The sequence below is a fragment of the Hyla sarda genome, chromosome 4 (assembly GCF_029499605.1).
Source record: "Hyla sarda isolate aHylSar1 chromosome 4, aHylSar1.hap1, whole genome shotgun sequence".
In the NCBI taxonomy this organism is placed as follows: domain Eukaryota; kingdom Metazoa; phylum Chordata; class Amphibia; order Anura; family Hylidae; genus Hyla; species Hyla sarda.
This window is the reverse complement of record NC_079192.1, coordinates 330768367-330790997: the sequence shown is the minus strand read 5'-3', so window position 1 is coordinate 330790997 and position 22631 is coordinate 330768367. Positions and strand designations below refer to the sequence as shown.

Below are 22631 nucleotides of genomic sequence, written 5' to 3'. Positions count from 1 at the left end.
GGCTTAGCAGTAGAAGCCGGTCTTATTGACGGAATCCATTACTATGCCAGGGCTTAGCGTTAGCCCCCAAAACAGCTAGCGCTAACCCCCAATTATTACCCCGGTACCCACCGTCACAGGGTTGCCGGGTATAGCCGGTACCAACAAGCCCGGAGCGTCAAAAATGGCGCTCCTGGGCCTAGGCGGTAACAGGCTGGTGTTATTTTGGCTGGGGAGGCCAGTAACAATGGTCCTCGCCCACCCTGGTAACGTCAGGCTGTTGCTGCTTGGTTGGTATTGTGCTGAGAATTAAAATACTGGGACCCCTATGCGTTTTTATATTTTTATTATAAATAAATAAAAAAACGCATAGGGTTTTCCCGGATTTTCATTCTCAGCACAATACCAACCAAACAGCAACAGCCTGACATTACCAGGGTGGGCGAGGACCATTGTTACTGGCCCTCCCCAGCCTAAATAACGCCAGCCTGTTACCGCCTAGGCCCAGGAGCGCCATTTTTGACGATCCGGGCCTGTTTGTACCGACTCTTCCCTGTGGCGGTGGGTACCGGGGTAATAATTGGGGGTTAGCGCTAGCTGTTTTTGGGGCTAACGCTAAGCCCCGGCTTAGTAATGGATTCCGTCTATTAGACGGCCTCCATTACTAAGCCTGAAATTTCAATTTTAAAAAAACACAACACATTGGAAAAATGATTTTATTTAAAAAAAAAAACACTCCCCCACAGCCCTTGTTAACCATTAAAATAAAAAAAATCCAGTTTATCCGTTGTAATCCATCGAATCCGCCTTGATCCTCTGCATGAACGGATCGGAAACGAGAAGAAAAAAAAATAAAAAATATTGCTTAGTACATTTTTGTCACTGTCCGCTGGGTAGAGCACCCATATTGTAATGTCTTCCCAAACAGGGAGCCTCCAACTGTTGCAAAACTACAACTCCCAGCATGCCCAGACAGCCTTTGGCAACAGATGGAGTCTCCCTATTAGGGAAGACACTGCCAGAAGGGTCTGTTCACATTATACAAAACGGACAATGTGAACAGAGCCTCAAAGAGCCTTACTAGCCTGACTCCCGTCTGTAGCTCCGCCCCCTAGTGATGTAATCAATAGGGTTGGAGCTACACTAACCCGACGGGGACAGGGAGCGAGGAAGGTAAGTGGACCTCCTGTTCTGTATACACTATAAACAGCTATCTATAGATAGCTCTTATATTCTGTATACCGCACAAAAGTGCTTTAGGTGCAGGGAGTCCTGTCAGTCTGGTGACAGGATTCCCGGCTCCTGTACAGTATATACAGGTAAACTGTATACTATACGGCCGGGGGAGGTGAGTAGTGATGCTGTACATCACTCCTCATCTCCTTACTCTCTGTGGACCGGGTGCTCAGCATCCAACAAATTTAGCTGTTTCCACACACCAGGGAAAACGCCAGAAAAACTGCCAAAATGCAGGAAAAACCTGTGGCAGTTTTTCTGGTGTTTTTTGCTGGTGTTTTTTTAGGTGTACAAAAAAAAAAAACAAGTGGAAACCTAGCCTAACTCCAGTAAACAGTGTAACTTGTGGTGTTAAACCATTCAGGGCTCATTCACACTAATGTCTGTCCCCATATATTCGTGCCCGGTCTCAAATGTGTTCTTGCCTTTTGCAAATGGCTGAAATTAGATACCATTGATGTCAATTGTTTTTTTTATTTTTTTATTTAAAAAACATAATTTTTTTTTTTACAGTTACAGTCTTGTCACTTGTTTGCACTCGTTTGGTTCCTATTCCATTATTTTTAGTGGAGAAAAGGTGTTGCATGCAGTAATTTTTTCTCCGCCGAAAAAAAAAACTGGTTAAAAATGGATATATGGAATTTAACATTGAAGTCTATGAATGTTTCGACCTCACAAATATGGTGTATGCGCATGACTACACTATCTTTTTTTTAAAATATGCAACTGTGTAGACTATCTTGTATTCCGGATAGCGAAAATACCATGGTGTTTGTTTGTTTGTTTGAGCTATGTTTGGACTCTCCTGTCTCTATTGTACTTTCCTGTCTCTATTCGGTTAGAGATGAGACAAGTTTTCTGTACAAACAAATCTCTGTTTATTTGTTGTACACTTGAAAATATTTCTCAATAAAAAACAATTTACAAAAAAAAAAGCCTATGGGAAACGGATGAGTCTTTAAAGGGGTATTCCAGGAAAAAACTTTTTTTTATATATCAACTGGCTCCAGAAAGTTAAACAGATTTGTAAATTAAACTTGAAAGAAAAAATCAAGAAATTCGGCACTGCCTACTTCTGTACCTCTCTGCTACTGGATACAAAGTCACTACTGCGGTTTAACTGGTGGCTAAGTGGTGCTCTGGCTTGTAGAAGTATAATACTGTAGAAAACTTGATAGAAGAAATGAAAAGCCGGCAACTCACCAATCTTCCAACTTCTGCAAATTTATTTGCACATACTCACAGCAATCAGTACATCATGGGGGGTGACGCATAGGTGTTATCGGGGGGTACCACTGAGAGGCCGGCTTTTCATTTCTTCTATCAAGTTTGCTACAGATTTGTAAATTACTTCTATTAAAAAATCTTAATCCTTTCAGTACTTATGAGCTTCTGAAGTTAAGGTTGTTCTTTTCTGTCTAAGTGCTCTCTGATGACACTTGTCTCGGGAACCACCCAGTTTAGAAGCAAATCCCCATAGTAAACCTCTTCTAAACTGGGTGGTTCCCGAGACACGTGTCATCAGAGGAGGGACGGGATAGGAGGGACGGGATAGGAGGGACGGGATAGGAGGGACGGGATAGGAGGGACGGGATAGGAGGGACGGGATAGGAGGGACGGGATAGGAGGGACGGGATAGGAGGGACGGGATAGGAGGGACGGGATAGGAGGGACGGGATAGGAGGGACGGGATAGGAGGGACGGGATAGGAGGTCGGGATAGGAGGGACGGGATAGGAGGTCGGGATAGGAGGTCGGGATAGGAGGTCGGGATAGGAGGACGGGATAGGAGGACGGGATAGGAGGACGGGATATGACAACAATATAGGAGGACGGGATATGATGTCAAAAACTTCCTCCTTTGTTAATTTTCCTCCCCAACAAGGATTAGGAAGGAAAAACCGGGCAATGCCGGGTACTCGGCTAGTATATGCTAAAATATGCTGATTGGTTCACTTTAAAGTCAGGGAGGCCAGCCATTGCTCTGCGTTCCCCGGCCGGCCGATGTGCTGCTGATGCAATCCTTTTCACACATAGCACTGCGGGGCCATATAACAAAAGAAATAGAGCAGCACTCCCGTCAGAAAGGCAGTAGATGGGTGCAGGAAGTCTCAGGGATCCCGGTCCTGGATCCAATGGCTGTATATACAAGTAAAGGAGACTGCAGCACACCAATTCAAAGTGCAAAACAGTGATTTATTCCAGAAATAAAGGAAACGTTTCTGTGGCCTCACACCACCGTTTTCAAGCTTGAAAACGGTGGTGTGAGGCCAGAGAAACGTTGCCTGTATTTCTGGAATAAATCACTTTTGCACTTTAAATTGGTGTGCTGCTTTACTTGTATGTATATATATATATATATATATATATATATATATATATATGCTCTGCAGGGGGCCAGGCATATAGGCTCAATGTTAAATCATTATCCTCACTGACTGACTTAAAAAACCCTGACGGGGGACAACAGCAGTGTGAACCTAGTTCTATTTGAGGGGCATTCCCATCTGAAGAAGTTATCCACATGATAGTGCACAACAATCTGATCAGTGGGGGTCCAACCACTGAGATCCCCACTAGAGATGAGCGAAGTTACAGTAATTCGATTCGTCACAAACTTCTCGGCTCGGCAGTTGCTGACTTTATCCTGCATAAATTAGTTCAGCTTTCAGGTGCTCCGGTGGGTGGAAAAGGTGGATACAGTCCTAGGAGAGAGTCTCCAGCCCACCGGAGCACCTGAAAGCTGAACTCATTTATGCAGGCTAAAGTCAGCAACTGCCGAGCCGAGAAGTTTGTGACGAATCGAATTACTGTAACTTTGCTCATCTCTAATCCCAACCATTCCTGAGAACAGGGAGCAAATCGTGGAGCACATTGCATAGGGGGAGATTTATCATTGCTTTTAGAGCATTTCTTTTGTCTATATTTTGGCGCAGTTCAGGCGCAAGCAGCATATTTAGCGACTTTTATGCGCCTTTTGATGTAGACAGTTTCACTCTTTTTGCCCACCCATAGACCTTTTTCTTTTTGACCATGCAGTGGTCACGTATTTATCATTTGCGACTTATCAAAAGTCGGTATTTTGTTCGCAAAGGTACTTTTTTAGGCTCAAAGCTACCTAACACCTACCAGTAGGCGTGAGAATAATTTCTACCTTCCATAGTTCAACCTTTAACCCCTTGTGGACGACAGTGTCCCACTCCCCTTCTATGACACTTGCTCAGTAGGTGGTCCTGGCGGCTATCTGCCACCAGGACCCATCTCTAATGCCAGACATCACTGATCACGGTGATGCCCGGCTTTAACCCCTTAGACACTGCAACCAAATTTGATTGTAGCGTCTAAAATGCAAGTAAAAATGTCCAGGCAGTTCTGTGAAAGTAAATAAAAACACCTAACCTTCCAAATTCAGGACCCGGGAAAGTGTCTACTTCCCTCCCTCACAAGCATCTAGAAAAAGTGTATGTGGTAGAGCTTTTCCCACCACAGCAGAGCTGCGCAAAATTCATCATCCTGCTGCACCTTCTTGATAAATAAGATGAACGCTAGTCAAACCCACCCCCCAAATAAATGTGGGAAAATAGGTCTACCATAGACATTCTTTGATAAATCTGGGCCATAGTGCTCCATTTTAATGTGGGACAATTTTCTCCCCATTCTCTGGATCAGTGAGGGTCAAACCACTGGGACTTCCACCGATCAGCTAATTTCTTCAGATGGAAAGACCCCCTTAAAGGGGTACTCTGGTGGAAAACTATATTTTTTTTTAGTTTTTTGTTTATTTTAAATCAACTGGTGCCAGAAAGTTAAACAGATTTGTAAATTACTCTATTGATCCTTCCAGTACTTATCAGCTGCTGTATGCTCTAGAGAAAGTTCTTTTCTTTTTGAATTTTCATTCTGTCTGACCACAGTGCTCTCTGCTGACACCTCTGTCCATTTTAGGAACTGAAAAGAACTCAACTTCCTCTTTAGTATACAGCAGCTGCTAAGTACTGGAAGGATTAAGATTTTTTAATAGAAGTAATTTACAAATTTGTTTAACTTTCTAGCACCAGTTGATTTAAAGGGGTACTCCCGTGGAAAACTTTTTTTTTTATCAACTGGTGCCAGAAAGTTAAACAGATTTGTAAATCACTTCTATTAAAAAATCTTAATCCTTTCAATCGTTTTTAGGGGCTGTATACTATAGAGAAATCCAAAAAGAAATGCATTTCCTCTGATGTCATGACCACAGTGCTCTCTGCTGACCTCTGCTGTCCATTTTAGGAACTGTCCAGAGCAGCATATGTTTGCTATGGGGATTTTCTCCTGCTCAGGACAGTTCCTAAAATGGACAGCAGAGAGCACTGTGGTCATGACATCAGAGGAAATGTATTTCTTTTTTAGGTTTCTCTTTAGTATACAGCCCCTAAAAAGTACTGGAAGTATTAAGATTTCTTAACAGAAGTGATTTACAAATCTGTTTAACTTTCTGGCACCAGTTGATTTAAAAAAAAAAAAAAAAAGTTTGCCACGGGAGTACCCCTTTAAAACCAGAGTACCCCTTAAACCCCATGAGGACACATGACGTACTGGAACGTCATGTGTCCGCTCCCGATCTATAACGCGGGGCCACAACGGCCGGGACCCGTGGCTAATAGCGCGCGGCATTGATCGCGGTGCCGCGTGCTATTAACCCTTTCGAAAGTTGAACGCCGCGTCTAAAGTGAAAGTATGCTGGTTAGCTCAGTGGGCTGTTCGGGATAGCCGCGGCGAAATCGCGGCATCCCGAACAGCTTACAGGACAGCAGGAGGGTCCCTACCTGCCTCCTCACTGTCCGATCGCCGAATGACTGCTCAGTGCCTGAGATCCAGGCCTGAGCAGTCAAGCAGCAGAATCATCGATCACTGGTTTCCTATGAGAAACCACTGATCAATGTAAAAGATCAGTGTATGCAGTGTTATAGGTCCCTATGGGACCTATAACACTGCAAAAAAAAAAGTGAAAAAAAAGTGAATAAAAATCATTTAACCCCTTCCCTATTAAAAGTTTGACTCACCCCCCTTTTCCCATAAAAAAAATAGAATTCTAAAAATATATTGTTAATTAAACCGCACGGTCAATGGCGTACACGCAAAAAAAATAGTGCATATTTGGTCACTTTTTATATCATGAAAAAATTATCAATAAGTCCTATCAATGCAAAAATGGTACCGCTAAAAACTTCAGATCACGGCACAAAAAATGAGCCCTCATACCTCCCCATACGCGCAAAAATAAAATAGTTATAGGGGGCAGAATATGACAATTTTAAACGTATTAATTTTCCTGCATGTAGTTATGATTTTTTCCAGAAGTCCGACAAAATCAAACCTATATAAGTAGGGTATCATTTTAATCGTATGGACTTACAGAATAAAGATAAGGTGTCATTTTTACCGAAAAATGTACTGTGTAGAAACGGAAGCCCCCAAAAATTACAAAACAGCGTTTTTTTTTCAATTTTGTCTCACAATGATTTTTTATTTCCGTTTCGCCATAGATTTTTGGGCAAAATCACTGACGTTATTACAATATAGAATTGGTGGCACAAAAAATAAGCCATCATATGGATTTTTAGGTGCAAAATTGAAAGAGTTATGATTTTTTAAAGGCAAGGAGCAAAAAACGAAAATGCAAAAACGGAAAAACCCTCGGTCCTTAAGGGGTTAAATGGAATCTGTGCTAGGAGAATAAAATTAGCCCTACCTTTAGTTTTGGGGATTTGCAAACTGTGTAAAGCAGCCGCCTCTGCTGTCATCTGCTTCCCTACCACCTCCGGCAGGCGCTATGGAGCAGCATTCAGTTCTATGCTGCCTTTCCAGAGAAGCTTCAATACAACAAAGCACAGTATATAAGTATATAAGAAATGAAAGAACTAAAATAACAATGACCTGCAGTTTTCTTCAATACTTCCATCCTTGTTTGGATTTACATTTTCTTCAGCTATTTTTCCCAGGAAGGGAAAACTAGATATTTTTGCTTCTGAAATGTATTTAAGAAAACAAAAAAAAATATTTTTAAATCAACAAAAACAGTGTCAGCATTATTAGTACATAGACTATACAATAAGGGCTCGTTCACACGGCGTCTGTCTTTTCTTGCCTGTTCTTAAATCTGTTCAAGCCTTTTGCAGACGGTGGTAAATGAATCCCATTGATGTCACAGATGGTTTTACAATCCTTTGTCACCGTTTGGTTTTTCTTCCTTTTTTGACAGGAAAAAAAACGACTGTGCATGCTGGGAATCCCCGCAATCATAAGGATGGGACCCAGCGATCAGTGAGGAGCGTATGCAGCAGGCGGCACGTGCTTCATTCATTTCTATGGGAACACTGAAAGGACCTGAGTACAGCACTGGGGCATCATTGGCGCTCCCATAGAATTGGCGCTCCCATAGAATTGGCGCTCCCATAGGATTGAATGAAGCACGTGCCCTCTACTGATAGATGCCACGCGCTCCTCACTTAGAGTGCCAGGATCCTGTCCCAGTAATAAAGGGGGGCGCCAGTGCTCAAATCCTGCGATCAGCTACCGATCCCCTATCCTGTGGTTAATGGATAGATGATGAGATACACTAGAGATACACTATTTGTGTGCTGATGACATTCAGTCGGTTTTCAGAATGTTTGTGTAGTTATCCCAATATATTGGAGTCCACATCTGCACTGCAGAAGATAAACAAAAGAGGTGACTTCAATTACAACAACTCTGATATCAAATACAAACCGAGAGAAGCTCTGGCAGTACAAACACCTAGAGACATCACTGGTATGGTGTATGGCATCCTTCAGTGCCCACATGTATGGTGTGGATGGCATCCTTCAGTGCCCACATGTATGGTGTGGATGGCGTCCTTCAGTGCCCACATGTATGGTGTGGATGGCGTCCTTCAGTGCCCACATGTATGGTGTGGATGGCGTCCTTCAGTGCCCACATGTATGGTGTGGATGGCGTCCTTCAGTGCCCACATGTATGGTGTGGATGGCATCCTTCAGTGCCCACATGTATGGTGTGGATGGCGTCCTTCAGTGCCCACATGTATGGTGTGGATGGCGTCCTTCAGTGCCCACATGTATGGTGTGGATGGCGTCCTTCAGTGCCCACATGTATGGTGTGGATGGCGTCCTTCAGTGCCCACATGTATGGTGTGGATGGCGTCCTTCAGTGCCCACATGTATGGTGTGGATCACGTCCTTCAGAGCCCACATGTATGGTGTGGATGGCGTCCTTCAGTGCCCACATGTATGGTGTGGATGGAATCCTTCAGTGCCCACATGTATGGTGTGGATGGCATCCTTCAGTGCCCACATGTATGGTGTGGATGGCATCCTTCAGTGCCCACATGTATGGTGTGGATGGCAACCTTCAGCGCCCACATGTATGGTGTGGATCGCGTCCTTCAGCACCCACATCTATAGTGTGGATGGCATCCTTCAGCGCCCACATGTACGGTGTGGATGGCGTCCTTCAGCGCCCACATGTATGGTGTGGATGGCGTCCTTCAGTGCCCACATGTACGGTGTGGATGGTGTCCATCAGTGCCCACATGTATGGTGTGTATGGCATCCTTCAGTGCCCACATGTATGGTGTGGATGGCATCCTTCAGTGCCCACATGTATGGTGTGGATCACGTCCTTCAGTGCCCACATGTATGGTGTGGATGGCGTCCTTCAGTGCCCACATGTATGGTGTGGATGGCGTCCTTCAGTGCCCACATGTATGGTGTGGATGGCGTCCTTCAGTGCCCACATGTATGGTGTGGATGGCGTCCTTCAGTGCCCACATGTATGGTGTGGATGGCAACCTTCAGTGCCCACATGTATGGTGTGGATGGCGTCCTTCAGTGCCCACATGTATGGTGTGGATGGCGTCCTTCAGTGCCCACATGTATGGTGTGGATGGTGTCCTTCAGTGCCCACATGTACGGTGTGGATGGCGTCCTTCAGTGCCCACATGTACGGTGTGGATGGCGTCCTTCAGCGCCCACATGTACGGTGTGGATGGCATCCTTCAGGGCCCACATGTATGGTGTGGATGGCGTCCTTCAGTGCCCACATGTATGGTGTGGATGGCGTCCTTCAGTGCCCACATGTACGGTGTGGATGGCGTCCTTCAGTGCCCACATGTACGGTGTGGATGGCGTCCATCAGTGCCCACATGTACGGTGTGTATGGCATCCTTCAGTGCCCACATGTATGGTGTGGATGGCATCCTTCAGTGCCCACATGTATGGTGTGGATGGCATCCTTCAGTGCCCACATGTATGGTGTGGATGGCGTCCTTCAGTGCCCACATGTATGGTGTGGATGGCATCCTTCAGTGCCCACATGTATGGTGTGGATGGCGTCCTTCAGTGCCCACATGTATGGTATGGATGGCGTCCTTCAGTGCCCACATGTATGGTGTGGATGGCGTCCTTCAGTGCCCACATGTATGGTGTGGATGGCGTCCTTCAGTGCCCACATGTTTGGTGTGGATGGCATCCTTCAGTGCCCACATGTATGGTGTGGATGGGGTCCTTCAGTGCCCACATGTATGGTGTGGATGGCGTCCTTCAGTGCCCACATGTATGGTGTGGATGGCGTCCTTCAGTGCCCACATGTATGGTGTGGATGGAGTCCTTCAGTGCCCACATCTATGGTGTGGATGGCATCCTTCAGTGCCCACATTAATGTGTGGATTATGTCCTTCAGTGCCCACGCGTATAATGTGGACAGCATCTTATAATACCAAGATACATAGTGCTGCCTAGCCCTGTGCCACACATCCATGTAGAAGACTTCAAACACTAAATTCAGACAGAGGCACAAATAGTGCCAGGTCACATAACCCATACTCCTTCCCAGATTCCTGGGTCTTCTGACTTATACAGTGTGGATAGTGAGCCAGACTGAGCAGATGGTGCCACCATGGCAGCCAGTGCCAGGACTGGGAGGCCACAAGTACAGCACACAGTAGGGAGCCAAGGGCTTTGCAGACAACTGGCAGCCCACCCTAACCAAACAGCCAGGTGTGATTGATCAGAGGGTGGGCAGAGCATGGAAACCATGGGGCACGGTCACCATCACTGCTATGGGGGCGCTGTTTCATGGCACGCTTGTGGCTGTTATTATAGGGTACGGGGAAACCAGTAAGGGGTTTAATAGTGTTTTGGGGACTGATCCTACAGAGAAGAGTGGAGGACGGGAGCAGACGGAGAACTCCTACTTTTTCTTTGAAGCCTCCCGATGATTCCTTGGGGTCTGCCGGACATGCTGCGGGGATCGGGCGACCTGCCCAACTCCTTGTTCTGCATGGATCGTGCCCGCGACATGCTGCGCTGCGATCACTTCTCTGCCAACTGAAGAAACGTGGCCACGAGCCCGACTCCCCCTTATATAGACTCGTGCGCTTCCCCAGGGGTGGGGCTGCAGCGTGATAGAGGATCAAACCAATCATTACAGAGAAAAGGGGGGGGGGGGGGGGGTGAGAATGTAACGACACACCTAAGAGGGAGATGGGTTAGTCCGATAAAGAGTCAGATGACATATTGGTAGGGTGAAGCCATCGCTTTATAGATGGAAATGGAAATATCCATTTTTATGTAACCCCCTAGGATTATTGATGTGTATTACCCTGCATTACATGAAGTGTCCAGTAGGTGGCTGCACAAGCAAATTATCTGAACAGGGACTAAAGTTGGGGAAGGAGGAGCTTTGATGCTATTTGTTTGCTGTCATGTTGGGTTTTTCAGTTTAAAGTAGTACTCCAGGATCTGATTACTTATCCCCTATCCTAAGTATAGTGGGGGGTGCCAACTGCTGGGACCCCCGCGATCTCCAGCACGGGGGCCCCGGCAGTCAGCAGAAAGGTGGTGTCATGGGGGTGACATGCCCCCTCTATGCACCGCTATGGCAGGGCCGGAGATTTCCGAATGCAGTGCTCCGGCCCCCTTTCTGCGGACTGCCGAGGGCCCGGACGGGAGATCACCGGGGTCCTACCAGTCAGAACCCGCAATCTGACACTTATCCCTATCCTTAGTTTTCAGATTCTGGAGTACTCCTTTAAGCAAGCGGAGAGAGAGGACCAGGCCCGGGATTGGGGATAAAAACCAGCCCTGGAAATGATGGCATACCAACCCCAAAGTGTAATGCCACATACACTATGAAAGCCAGGCTGTAGACTGCATATAGTTCTTTTATGGAACTCTGGGAAATTAAAGGGGTACTCTGATGCAAAACATGTTATCCTCTATCAAAAGGATAGGAGATACGTTTTAGATCGCAGGGATCCTACCGCTGGGAACCCCTGCGATCTCCGGCGTGGCACTTCGGTCATCTGTGCACGGAGCAAACTCTGCTCTGTGCCAGATGACTGGCGACTACAGCCGCCGCGCCCCCTCCATTCAGGTCTATGGGAGGAGGTGTGATGGCTATGTACTAACCGTCACGCCCCCTCCCATAGACATGAATGAAGGGGGTGTGGCTTGACATCACGAACACGGGAGCTCCACGCTCCCGTGTTCCAGACACTGATGCCGGCCCCGAGATCGCATGGTCACCAACAGCAGTATCCCCGCGATCTAACATCTTATCCCCTATCAAAAGGATAGGGGATAAGATGTTTTGCAACATCTGCTACAGGAAGAATTGTACATGTTTACATCCCAGCCAAGGAATGTTTGGCATTTGGTGGCCAAAAATAAGGTGTGAGTTGTGGCAGGGTAAGATGTACATCTCAGGGGCCTTTAAAAAGGGTACTCCGGTGAAAACCCTTTTTCTTTTAAATCAACTGGTGCCAGAAAGTTAAGCATATTTGTAAATGACTTCTATTAAAAAATCTTAATCCTTCCAGTACTTATTAGCTGCTGAATGCTACAGAGGAAATTCCTTTCTTTTTGGAACACTGATGGCATCACGAGCACAGTGCTCTCTGCTGACATCTCTGTCCATTTTAGCAACCGTGCATAGCAGATGCATGCTAAGGGTAGCATGGTGGCTTAGTGGTTAGCATTGCTGCCTTGCAGTGCTGGGGCCTTGGGTTCAAATCCTACTAAGGACAACAATAAATAAAGACTTATTATTGTAATAATGTCAGCAAAGAGAGCTGTGCTCATGATGTCATCAGAGAGCATTCCAAAAAGAAAAGAATTTCCTCTGTAGTATTCAGCAGCTAATAAGTACAGGAAGGATTAAGATTTTTTTAATAGCAGTAATTTACAAATCTGTTTAACTTTCCGGAGCCAGTTGATTTAAAAGAAAAAAGGTTTTCACCGGAGTACCCCTTTAAGCATAAAAAAACAAACAAAATCGCCACCCAGCAATAATACCAGTATACAAGGAGGAATATCATCACTATATATATTACCATCATACTGTTACTGACCAAATCCTGTATGCTGAGACCAGAATTACCAACAATATCAGTATACAAGGAGGAATATAATCACCATACATATTACCATCATACTGTTACCATCATATTACCAATAATACCAGTATACAAGGAGGAATATCATCACTATATATATTACCATCATACTTTTACTGACCAAATCCTGTATACTGACCAATATTACCAATAATACCAATATACAAGGAGGAATGTCATCACTATACATATTACCATCAGACTGTTACTGACCAAATCCTATATGCTGACCAATATAACCAATAATACCAGCATACAAGGAGGAATATTATCGCTATACATATTAATGCCATACTGTTACTTATTTCACCCAGACATTATCAAGCATCTATAGTGGACTGCTGCACCATTTTACTTTTTCTACTGTGATTGGATCTTGGACGCAAGCACCATTTGATTAAAACATTTGGCGAAGTGGTGCTGTGTTTCTTCTGTTATGTATTTATCTCTCTCTCAGGCTCCGGCATCTGTTGTATGCAGTGCTCTCCTGGCAGGGTCCGGGCCCTACACTGTGCAGCCGACTGTTTCTCCTCTAAGCTGTGCCGAGCGCTGGGAGAATGTGAATTAACACCGTAAGGACCAAGGGCGTACCTGTATGCCCTGGTCCAAATCCCGTGCTATAACGTGGGGTCACGGGCTGACCCCACATCATTGCTGGGTGGTCATGGCAGCTATCAGCCGCCAGGACCCGTGGCTAGTGCTGGACATCACCGATCAAGGTGATGCCCGGCATTAACCCAACTTTGATCACCATGTCTAAAACTAAACTGAACTGTTCCCAGCAGCTCAGTCGGTCTGTTCGGGATGGCCACAGTGAAATCGCTGTGTTCCAAACAGCTGTATGGACAGGGGGAGGGGCCCTACCTGCCTCGTTCTTCCTCCGATCGGCACTCTGCTATTCCATTCCTGAGATCCAGGTTGGAGCAGGAGAGCGCCAATAACACTGATCAATGCTATGCTATGGCATTGCATATAGAGGATGGTATTAACAGCTCTGTTTCTATCTTTGCAGATGACACCAAGCTTTGTAGCACGGTACAGTCTATAGAGGATGTGTATAGGTTACAAGATCACTTGGATAGACTAAGTGTCTGGGCATCCACTTGGCAAATGAGGTTCAATGTGGATAAATGTAAAGTTATGCATCTGGGTACTAATAACCTGCATGCGTCGTATGTCTTAGGGGGGATTAAACTGTCAGAGTCACTGGTAGAGAAGGATCTGGGTGTACTTGTAGATCACAGACTACAGAATAGCATGCAATGTCAGGCTGCTGCTTCCAAAGCCGGCAGGATATTGTCATGTATAAAAAGAGGCATGGACTCAAGGGACAGGGACATAATACTCCCCCTTTATAAAGCATTGGTACGGCCTCACCTGGAACATGCTGTTCAGTTTTGGTCGCCTGTTCATAAAAGGGACACTGCGGAGTTGGAAAGGGTGCAGAGACGCGCGACTAAACTAATATGGGGCATGGAACATCTTAGCTATGAGGAGCGATTAAAGGAGTTACAATTGTTTAGTCTTGAGAAGAGACGTTTAAGGGGGCATATGATAAACGTATATAAGTATATTAATGGCCCATACAAAAAATATGGAGAAAAACTGTTCCAGGTTAAACCCCCCCCAAAGGACGAGGGGGCACTCCCTCCGTCTGGAGAAGAGAAGGTTTAGTCTAAAGGGGCGGCACGCCTTCTTTACCGTGAGGACTGTGAATTTATGGAACGGTCTACCTCAGGAACTGGTCACAGCAGGAACAATTAACAGCTTTAAAGCAGGGTTAGATACATTACTGGAACAAAATAACAATAATGCTTATGCAGAATTATAAAACTACATCCCTTTCCCTTATCCCCTTACACCCTTCCCTTCAATCCCCTGGTTGGACTTGATGGACGTATGTCTTTTTTCAACCATACTAACTATGTAACTATGTAACTATGTAGTGTATGCAATCAGAAAATTGCATGTTGTAGCCCCCTATGGGAACAAAAAATAAAAGGGGTAAAAATAAAAGAAAAAAAATGGTAATAAATGTGATTTAACCCCTTCCCTAATAAAAGTTTGAATTTCCCCCCTTTTCCATAAAAAAAAGTAAACATAAATAAACAAACATATGTGGTATCACCACGTGTGTAAATGTCCGAACTTTAAAAATATAACATCGATGGCTTATTTGTGAAAAAAATTCCGAAGTCCAAAATTGCGTATTTCTGGTCATTTTGTATACCCTAAAAAAAGTATAAAAAGTGATCAAAACAAACATGGTTCTAATAAAAACTTCAGATCACGGTGCAAAAAATGAGCCGTCAAACAAAAATGCAAAAAAATAAAAAGGAATAGGGGTCAGAAGATGACAATTTTAAATATTTTGGTGCATGTACAGGGTGGGCCATTTATATGGATACACCTTAATAAAATGGGAATGGTTGGTGATATTAACTTCCTGTTTGTGGCACATTAGTATATGTGAGGGGGGAAACTTTTCAAGATGGGTGGTGACCATGGCAGCCATTTTTAAGTCGACTATTCTGAATCCAACTTTTGTTTTTTCAATAGGAAGAGGGTCATGTTACACATCAAACTTATTGGGAATTTCACAAGAGAAACAATGATGTGCTTGGTTTTAACATAACTTTATTCTTTCATGAGTTATTTACAAGTTTCTGACCACTTATAAAATGTGTTCAATGTGCTGCCCATTGTGTTGGATTGTCAATGTAACCCTCTTCTCCCACTTTTCACACACTGATAGTAACACCGCAGGAGCAATGCTAGCACAGGCTTCCAGTATCCGTATACACTGCTATATACTACTATATACACCGCAGGAGAAATGCTAGCACAGGCTTCCAGTATTCCAGTAGTTTCAGGTGCTGCAGGGCAAAACAAAAATTGGAACAGGACCCTCAGTTTACGCAGAAGATTTTGTTCAGTGATGAGGCAAACTTTTATGTGAATGGTGAAGTTAACAAACAAAACCACCGCTATTGGTCTGACACTAACCCACATTGGATAGATCCCTCCAAGACTGTTGGAACACAAAAATTGATGGTATGGTGTAGTATATGGGGTACAAAGATATTGGGGCCATTATCATCAATGGAAACCTCAAGGCCACTGGATATGCGAAATTGCTACATGATGATGTGTTTCCCTCTTTATGCACTGAAGCTGGCACGTTCCCTGAGTTTTTCCAGCAAGATAGTGCACCACCACATTATGGGTGTCAGGTCCGAGCATTCCTAGATGAACAGTTTCCTGGAAAGTGGATTGGTCGTCGTGGGCCAGTTGAATGGCCCCAAGGTCTCCCGATCTGACCCCCTTAGACTTTTATCTTTGGGGTCATCTGAAGGCAATTGTCTATGCTGTGAAGATAGGAGATGTGCAGCACCTGAAACTACAGATACTGGAAGCCTGTGCTAGCTCTTCTCCTGCGGTGTTGCTATCAGTGTGGGAAGAGTGGGAGAAGAGGGTTGCATTGACAATCCAACACAATGGGCAGCACATTGAACACATTTTATAAGTGGTCAGAAACTTGTAAATATCTCATATATGAATAAAGTTATGTTAAAACCAAGCACATCATTGTTTTTCTTGTGAAATTCCCAATAAGTTTGATGTGTCACATGACCCTCTTCCTATAGAAAAAAACAAAAGTTGGATTCAAAATGGCCACCATGGTCACCACCCATCTTGAAAAGTTTCCCCCCTCACATATACTAATGTGCCACAAACAGGAAGTTAATATCACCAACCATTCCCATTTTATTAAGGTGTATCCATATAAATGGCCCACCCTGTAGTTATAATTTTTTTAAAGTAGTGAAATAAAATAAAACCTACAGTCATGGCCGTAAATATTGGCACCCCTGAAATGTTTCAACAAAATTAAGTACTGTATTTATCACAGAAAAGGATTGCAGTAACACATGTTTTTCTATACCCAGGTTTATTCCCTTTGCGTGTATTGGAACTAAACCAAAAAAGTGAGGACATAATTATTGTCACCCTTAACTTAATATTTGGTTGTACACCCTTTGGAAAAAATTACTGAAATCAGTCGCTTCCTATAACCATCAATAGGCTTCTTACACCTCTCACCCGAAATGTTGGCCCACTCTTCCTTTGCAAACTGCTCCAAGTCTCTCTTATTGGAAGGGCGCCTTTTCCCAACAGTAAAAAAACAACAGCGCTCTCTTACCATTCTCGCTTCCCCGCTGCCAGAATCATAGAACTTGGTACCTGATGTCCAGTGCGAATTGGATGACCAGGCCATGTGATGTCATGTCACAAAACCCAGAAGTGCCGAACACTGGGAACCCAGTTTCGTGTTTTCTTTACTGTGGTGCCCCCTCCATTTGCTATCTGTCGTGCTCCCTTCTTCTGTGCATGTGGGAGTGGAAACAGAAGAGCAAAGAGGAGCCACCGAGCGCTGAGGAGGGAAAAAACAAAGGCAATTTGATACTGCAAAGTATGATGACAACTGTACCCAGAAAAAATATGACCATTATGATTATATCTCAGTATAGCAGCAAAGGCTTCAGTATTTAACTAGGGAAGCGGAGGGAGGGTTTTTATGGCATTGTGGTGTCCCAGCACCAATAGCTGTCCCTTGGCTTTGGACTGTCTCGAGCAGCATAGAAGCGTGCAGTGTTGAGCCCACTAAAAGACTTACTGTTATATATATATATACAGTATATATATATGTTCTTATGTGTTACTGTACCCTTAAATGAGAGCAGTGAACCCCATGTGACCCTGCCTGCCAATGGGAAGCCCTAAAGTCTCCCCTATGTAGTGTAGTGGGGGGGGGGGGGGTGTTACCCAGCGTTCAGTTTAGTAGAGTGTAAGCGGAGTCACAATGTGGTTCAGGTGTGTGCTGTGTGCTCTGAGGAGAGGCCTAGCCCACATCTAATCTCAACTGGACATCCTGCAAGGATTACTTGCACGGTGGAAGTTCATGCCCCAGGAGAGAAGGCTACGATACCTTGACAGGACCCACCCTACCAGGATTCATCTTTGTGTCTCACAAGTCAGTATTAATCTGTTTGGTGTACGCTCCACAAGTCCCCGCAAGGAAACAGGGCTCCCAAGGGGTTACGCTGTACTCTCTCACCTAAAGCCAGCGTATGTGTAATACCATCGGCACCCATCTCAGTAAAGACAGTTATCCGTTGGTGTGTTCATTTACTCCCCATGTCTGGCCCAGGAGAAGCTGTCCCCAACCTCGGACCGTGTATAGGATAACGGTGCCCTGGCGTCACAAAGTGATCAGGTATTCTTACTAGCACCCCGTGGCTACCACAGTATGAGGGCAGCCAGCACTGTAAACACACCTCCGGCCCCTGTACATTACATATTTATGCCCCCATCCTCACATCATAGTCACCACACTGACACAGACCATGTTATAATAAAGGAACGGCTTTCTATAGGTGCCAAAAACAACTAACTTGGGGCTTACCACAGCTTCTCTTTGAAGGGATTATCATGTAACAATGTCACATGATTATCCCAGCAACCAACTCCCGTTCTCTGTGTCTAAGTAAACACAGACTGTGAGTGCCGACATATCGTAGGTTTGGGATTCAGGGCAAGGTGGTAGTGTATGTGCAAGAAGCAGGGAACAGCAAAGGGACTGGGCAAAAAGAGCACAGGGGCATTATATAATATGCCTGGAAAGATACAAAGTGGCCTAGCACTTTATGGTTAAAAAGCTGGGGCAGTTGTTCTTTCTCAATTTCCACCTACTATACGGAGCATTTTCCATAGATTTCAGCCTGGAATAAACTACTGGAAAGTCCTTTATGCCTCTGCAACTAATTGATGCTGTCTGACAACATATACCTTGGTGCGAGTATTGATTTAACACAGACATAGGGACTGTCTTCCAAACCTCACACTTACAGCCAAGTTAATAAGTCAGAAAAAGGAAATCGATGAATTGTGCTGTTTTTGAGCTCGGCTGTTAGGAATCGTCACCAATTATACTAGTTAAGAATACTATGAAATACAAAATAAGAGATCAATATTTTACTCTTCCCAGCGCAGATATAAGCAGGGTCATAATAAAGTTGATTATATAAATATAAATTGTATAACATTGTTGTTGGAGTCAAAATAAAAATAAAAACAAAAACATTTATAAAAAGAATAATAGGGGACTATGATGCATATACTGTGTGAACGTGAAGGAATATCATGCATGTAATGAAGAGCATATGAGATTATTTTAAATGTAATTTATAGGTTATAGTACTATGATCTGTGTATTAAAGAAAATATAGCTGTCAGGATTCGGCAGGCTGATGGTGGATCCTCTGTGTCAGAGAGGGATTGGCATGGACAGTACCGGAGGACCGGTTCTTAGTTGCTACTGGTTTTCACCAGAGCCCGCCGCAAAGCAGGATGGTCTTGCTGCGGCGGTAGCAACCAGGTCATGTCCACCGGTAGCGGCTCAACCTCACTGACTGCTGAGACAGGCATGGTACAGGAGGACTAGACAGAGGCGAGGTCACACGTAGCAGAAGGTCAGGGCAGGCGGCAAGGTTCGTAGTCAAGGGTAACGGCAGGTCTGGTAACACTGGTAAGGGCACTAACAAAAACGCTTTCACTAGGCACAAAGGCAACAAGATCCGGCAAGGACAGTAAGGGGAAGTGGGTTTTTATACACAAGGGGTAGGGAAGCTAAATGACACTGATTGGGCCAGGCACCAATTAGTGGTGCACTGGCCCTTTAAATCTCAGAGAGCCGGCGTGCGCCCTAGAGAGCGGGGCCGCGCACGCCAGGACATGACAGCCGGGGAACGGGACAGGTGAGTAGATTGGGATGCGACCCGCAGGCGGGCGCGTCCCGCTACGCGGATCGCATCCCCACCGGCAGTGACAATGCAGCGCTCCCGGTCAGCGGGTCTGATCGGGGCGCTGCAGAGAGGAGAACGCCGCGAGTGCTACGGGGAGGAGCAGGGATCCGGAGCGCTCGGCGTAACAATAGCATTGATGCTAATAATCAAAAGTACAGGGATGGTATGAGCATGAGTGTGGCCAAATACGTAAGTAAGTGTAGGATTTTTCACATGAGACTTTAGGGCTTCCCATTGGCAGGCAGGGTCACATGGGATTCACTGCTCTCATTTAAGGGTACAGTAACACATTAAAACATATATATATATATATATATATATATATATATATATATATATATACACACACACATAACAAAAAAATAATTGATCTGGAAAAATATATTACTTTGCAATGGAATACAATCATTATTAATATAACAGTAAGTCTTTTAGTGGGCTCAACACTACACGCTTCTAAGCTGCCCGAGACGGCTTAGCATGTTTCTATGTTCCAAAGATGTGTCCCTCAGTCCATCAGAATGGAGTTCATACGTTATGTTTTGTGTTGTTAAAGGCGTATTCCAGGAAAAACCTTTTTTTTTATATCAACTGGCTCCAGAAAGTTAAACAGATTTGTAAATTACTTCTATTAAAAAATCTTAATCCTTACAATAATTATCAGCTGCTGAAGTTGAGTTGTTGTTTTCTGTCTGGCAACAATGCTCTCTGCTGACATCACTGCTTGTCTCGGGAACTGCACAGAGTAGAAGAGGTTTGCTATGGGGATCTGCTTCTAAACTGGGCGGTTCCCGAGACACGTGTCATCAGAGAGCACTTTGACAGAAAAGAACAACTCAACTTCAGAAACTCATAAGTACTGAAAGGATTAAGATTTTTTAATAGAAGTTATTTACAAATCTGATTAACTTTCTGGAGCCAGTTGATATATAAAAAAAAAAATTTTTTTCCTGGATAACCCCTTTAACCCCTACAGGACCCATGACGTAACGGTACGTCCCGACACCCTGGGTCTTAAGGACCAGGGACGTACATTTACGTCATGGGCAGTTTTAGACCCCGCCGTGCGCCGGGCGGGGATCGGAACGGGATGCCTGCTGAAATCATTCAGCAGGCATCCCGTGCAAATGCCCAGGGGGGTCATCAGACCCCCCCATGTCGGCGATCGCGGCAAATCGCAAGTGAATTCACATTTGCGATTTGCGCGATTCCGGGTCATTCCGGGTCTATAGTGACCCGGTGACCCGGAATGTAAGGAGGATCGCGGGTGTCTAAGACACCTATGATCCCCCTGAAGCGATAGGAGTGAGGTGGCACGGGTGCCACCCCTCCTATCCCTGCTATTGGTGGTCTAGACGCGACCACCAATAGCAGATCGGGGGCGGGGGGGGGGGGGGGGTTTACTTTTGTTTTCCCCGTCCTGCCCTCCTACAATAGGCGGGGCAGGACGGGGAAACGACGGGGACTGGCGCTGAAGATCCACTTACCAATCCGGGCGGGCGTCGGAGGCTGCAGGCGACGGAGATCGGCGGGCGGCGATGACGTGCGGCTGGATCCGATGGAAGCTGGTGAGTTGCCTAGCAACATCTGGAGGGTACAGTTTGAGACCATTATACAGTGGTCTCTAACTGTAGCCCTCCAGATGTTGCAAAACTACAACTCCCAGCATGCCCAGACAGCTGTTTGGGCATGCTGGAATATGTAGTTTTGCAACAGCTGGAGGGCTACAGTTTGAGACCACTATATAGTGGTCCCTAAACTGTAGCCCTCCAGATCTTGCAAAACTACAACTCCTAGCATGCTCAAACAACTGTTTGCTGTCAGGGCATGCTGGGAATTGTAGTTTTGCAACAGCTGGAGGACCACAGTTTGGAGATCACTTTGCAGTGTTCTCTAAAACTGTAGCCCTCCAGATGTTACAAAACTGCAAATCCCAGCATGTCCAAACAGCAATCAGCTGTCTCGGCATGCTGGGAGTTGTAGTTGCCTACCTCCAGCTATTGCATAACTACATCTCCCAGCATGCCCTTCGGCGATCAGTACATGCTGGGAATTGTAGTTTTGCAACAGCTGGAGGCACACTGGTTAGAAAATACTGAGTTAGGTAACAGAACCTAACTGAAGGTTTTCCAACCAGTGTGCCTCCAGCTGTTGCAAAAGTACAACTCCCAGCATGCACGGTCTGTCAGTACATGCTGGAAGTTGTAGTTTTGAAACAGCTGGAGGTTTGCCCCCCCATGTGAACGTACAGGGTACATTCACACGGGCAGGCTTACAGTAAGTTTCCTGCTTCAAGTTTGGGCTGCGGCAAATTTTTCGCCACAGCTCAAACTTCTAGCGAGAAACTCACCGTAACCCGCCAGTGTGAACGTACCCTAAAAACACTACACTACAATAACACATAATAAAGAGTAAAACACTACATATACACCCCCTTACACTGTCCCCCCAATAAAAATGAAAAACGTATTGTATGGCAGTGTTTCCAAAACGGAGCCTCCAGCTGTTGCAAAACAACAACTCCCAGCATTTCCGGACAGCAACTGATTGTACAGGCATGCTGGGAATTTAGCAACAGCTGGAGGCACCCTGTTTGGGAATCACTGGCATAGAATACCCCTATGTCCACCCCTGTGCAATCCCTAATTTAGTCCTCAAATGCGCATGGTGCTCTCTCACTTCGGAGCCCTGTCGTATTTCAAGGAAACAGTTTAGGGCCACATATTGGGTATCTCCGTACTCGGGAGAAATTGCACTACTAATTTTGGGGGCTTATTCTCCTTTTACCCCTTATGAAAAGGAAAAGTTGGGGCTACACCAGCTTGTTAGTGTAAAAAAATAAAAAAAAATTTACACTAATATGCCGGTGTTGCCCTTTACTTTTTATTTTCACAAGCGTTAAAAGGAAAAAAAAGACCCCCAAACGCAATTTCTCCTGAGTACAGAAATACCCCATATGTGGGCGTAAAATGCTCTGCGGGCGCATAACAAGGCTCAGGAGTGAGAGCGCACTATGTACATTTGAGGTCTAAATTGGTGATTTGCACAGGGGTGGCTGATTTTACAGCGGTTCTGACATAAACCCCCCCAATTAAAAAATACCCACATGTGACCCCA

General features: G+C 45.1%; 1 protein-coding gene across 15 annotated transcripts in view; it reads right to left on the bottom strand.

Moving 5' to 3' along the window:
• The window catches only part of LOC130369622 (uncharacterized), a 214064-nt gene extending 203466 nt beyond the window's left edge, over positions 1–10598 (bottom strand). For 12 of the 15 annotated variants that reach the window (XM_056575062.1, XM_056575066.1, XM_056575068.1 and 9 more), the window contains exons 1-2: positions 10447–10598; positions 7131–7221 (exon numbers count right to left, since the gene is read on the bottom strand). In XM_056575062.1, coding sequence (XP_056431037.1) covers positions 7131–7221; positions 10447–10552 — 197 coding nt within the window. In that variant the 5' untranslated portion in view covers positions 10553–10598. Of the gene's footprint in view, positions 1–6945; positions 7067–7130; positions 7222–10446 lie in introns of those variants that run through there. The other 3 variants (XM_056575072.1, XM_056575076.1, XM_056575077.1) reach the window with 2 other exon arrangements.
• Positions 10599–22631: the final 12033 nt, after the last annotated feature.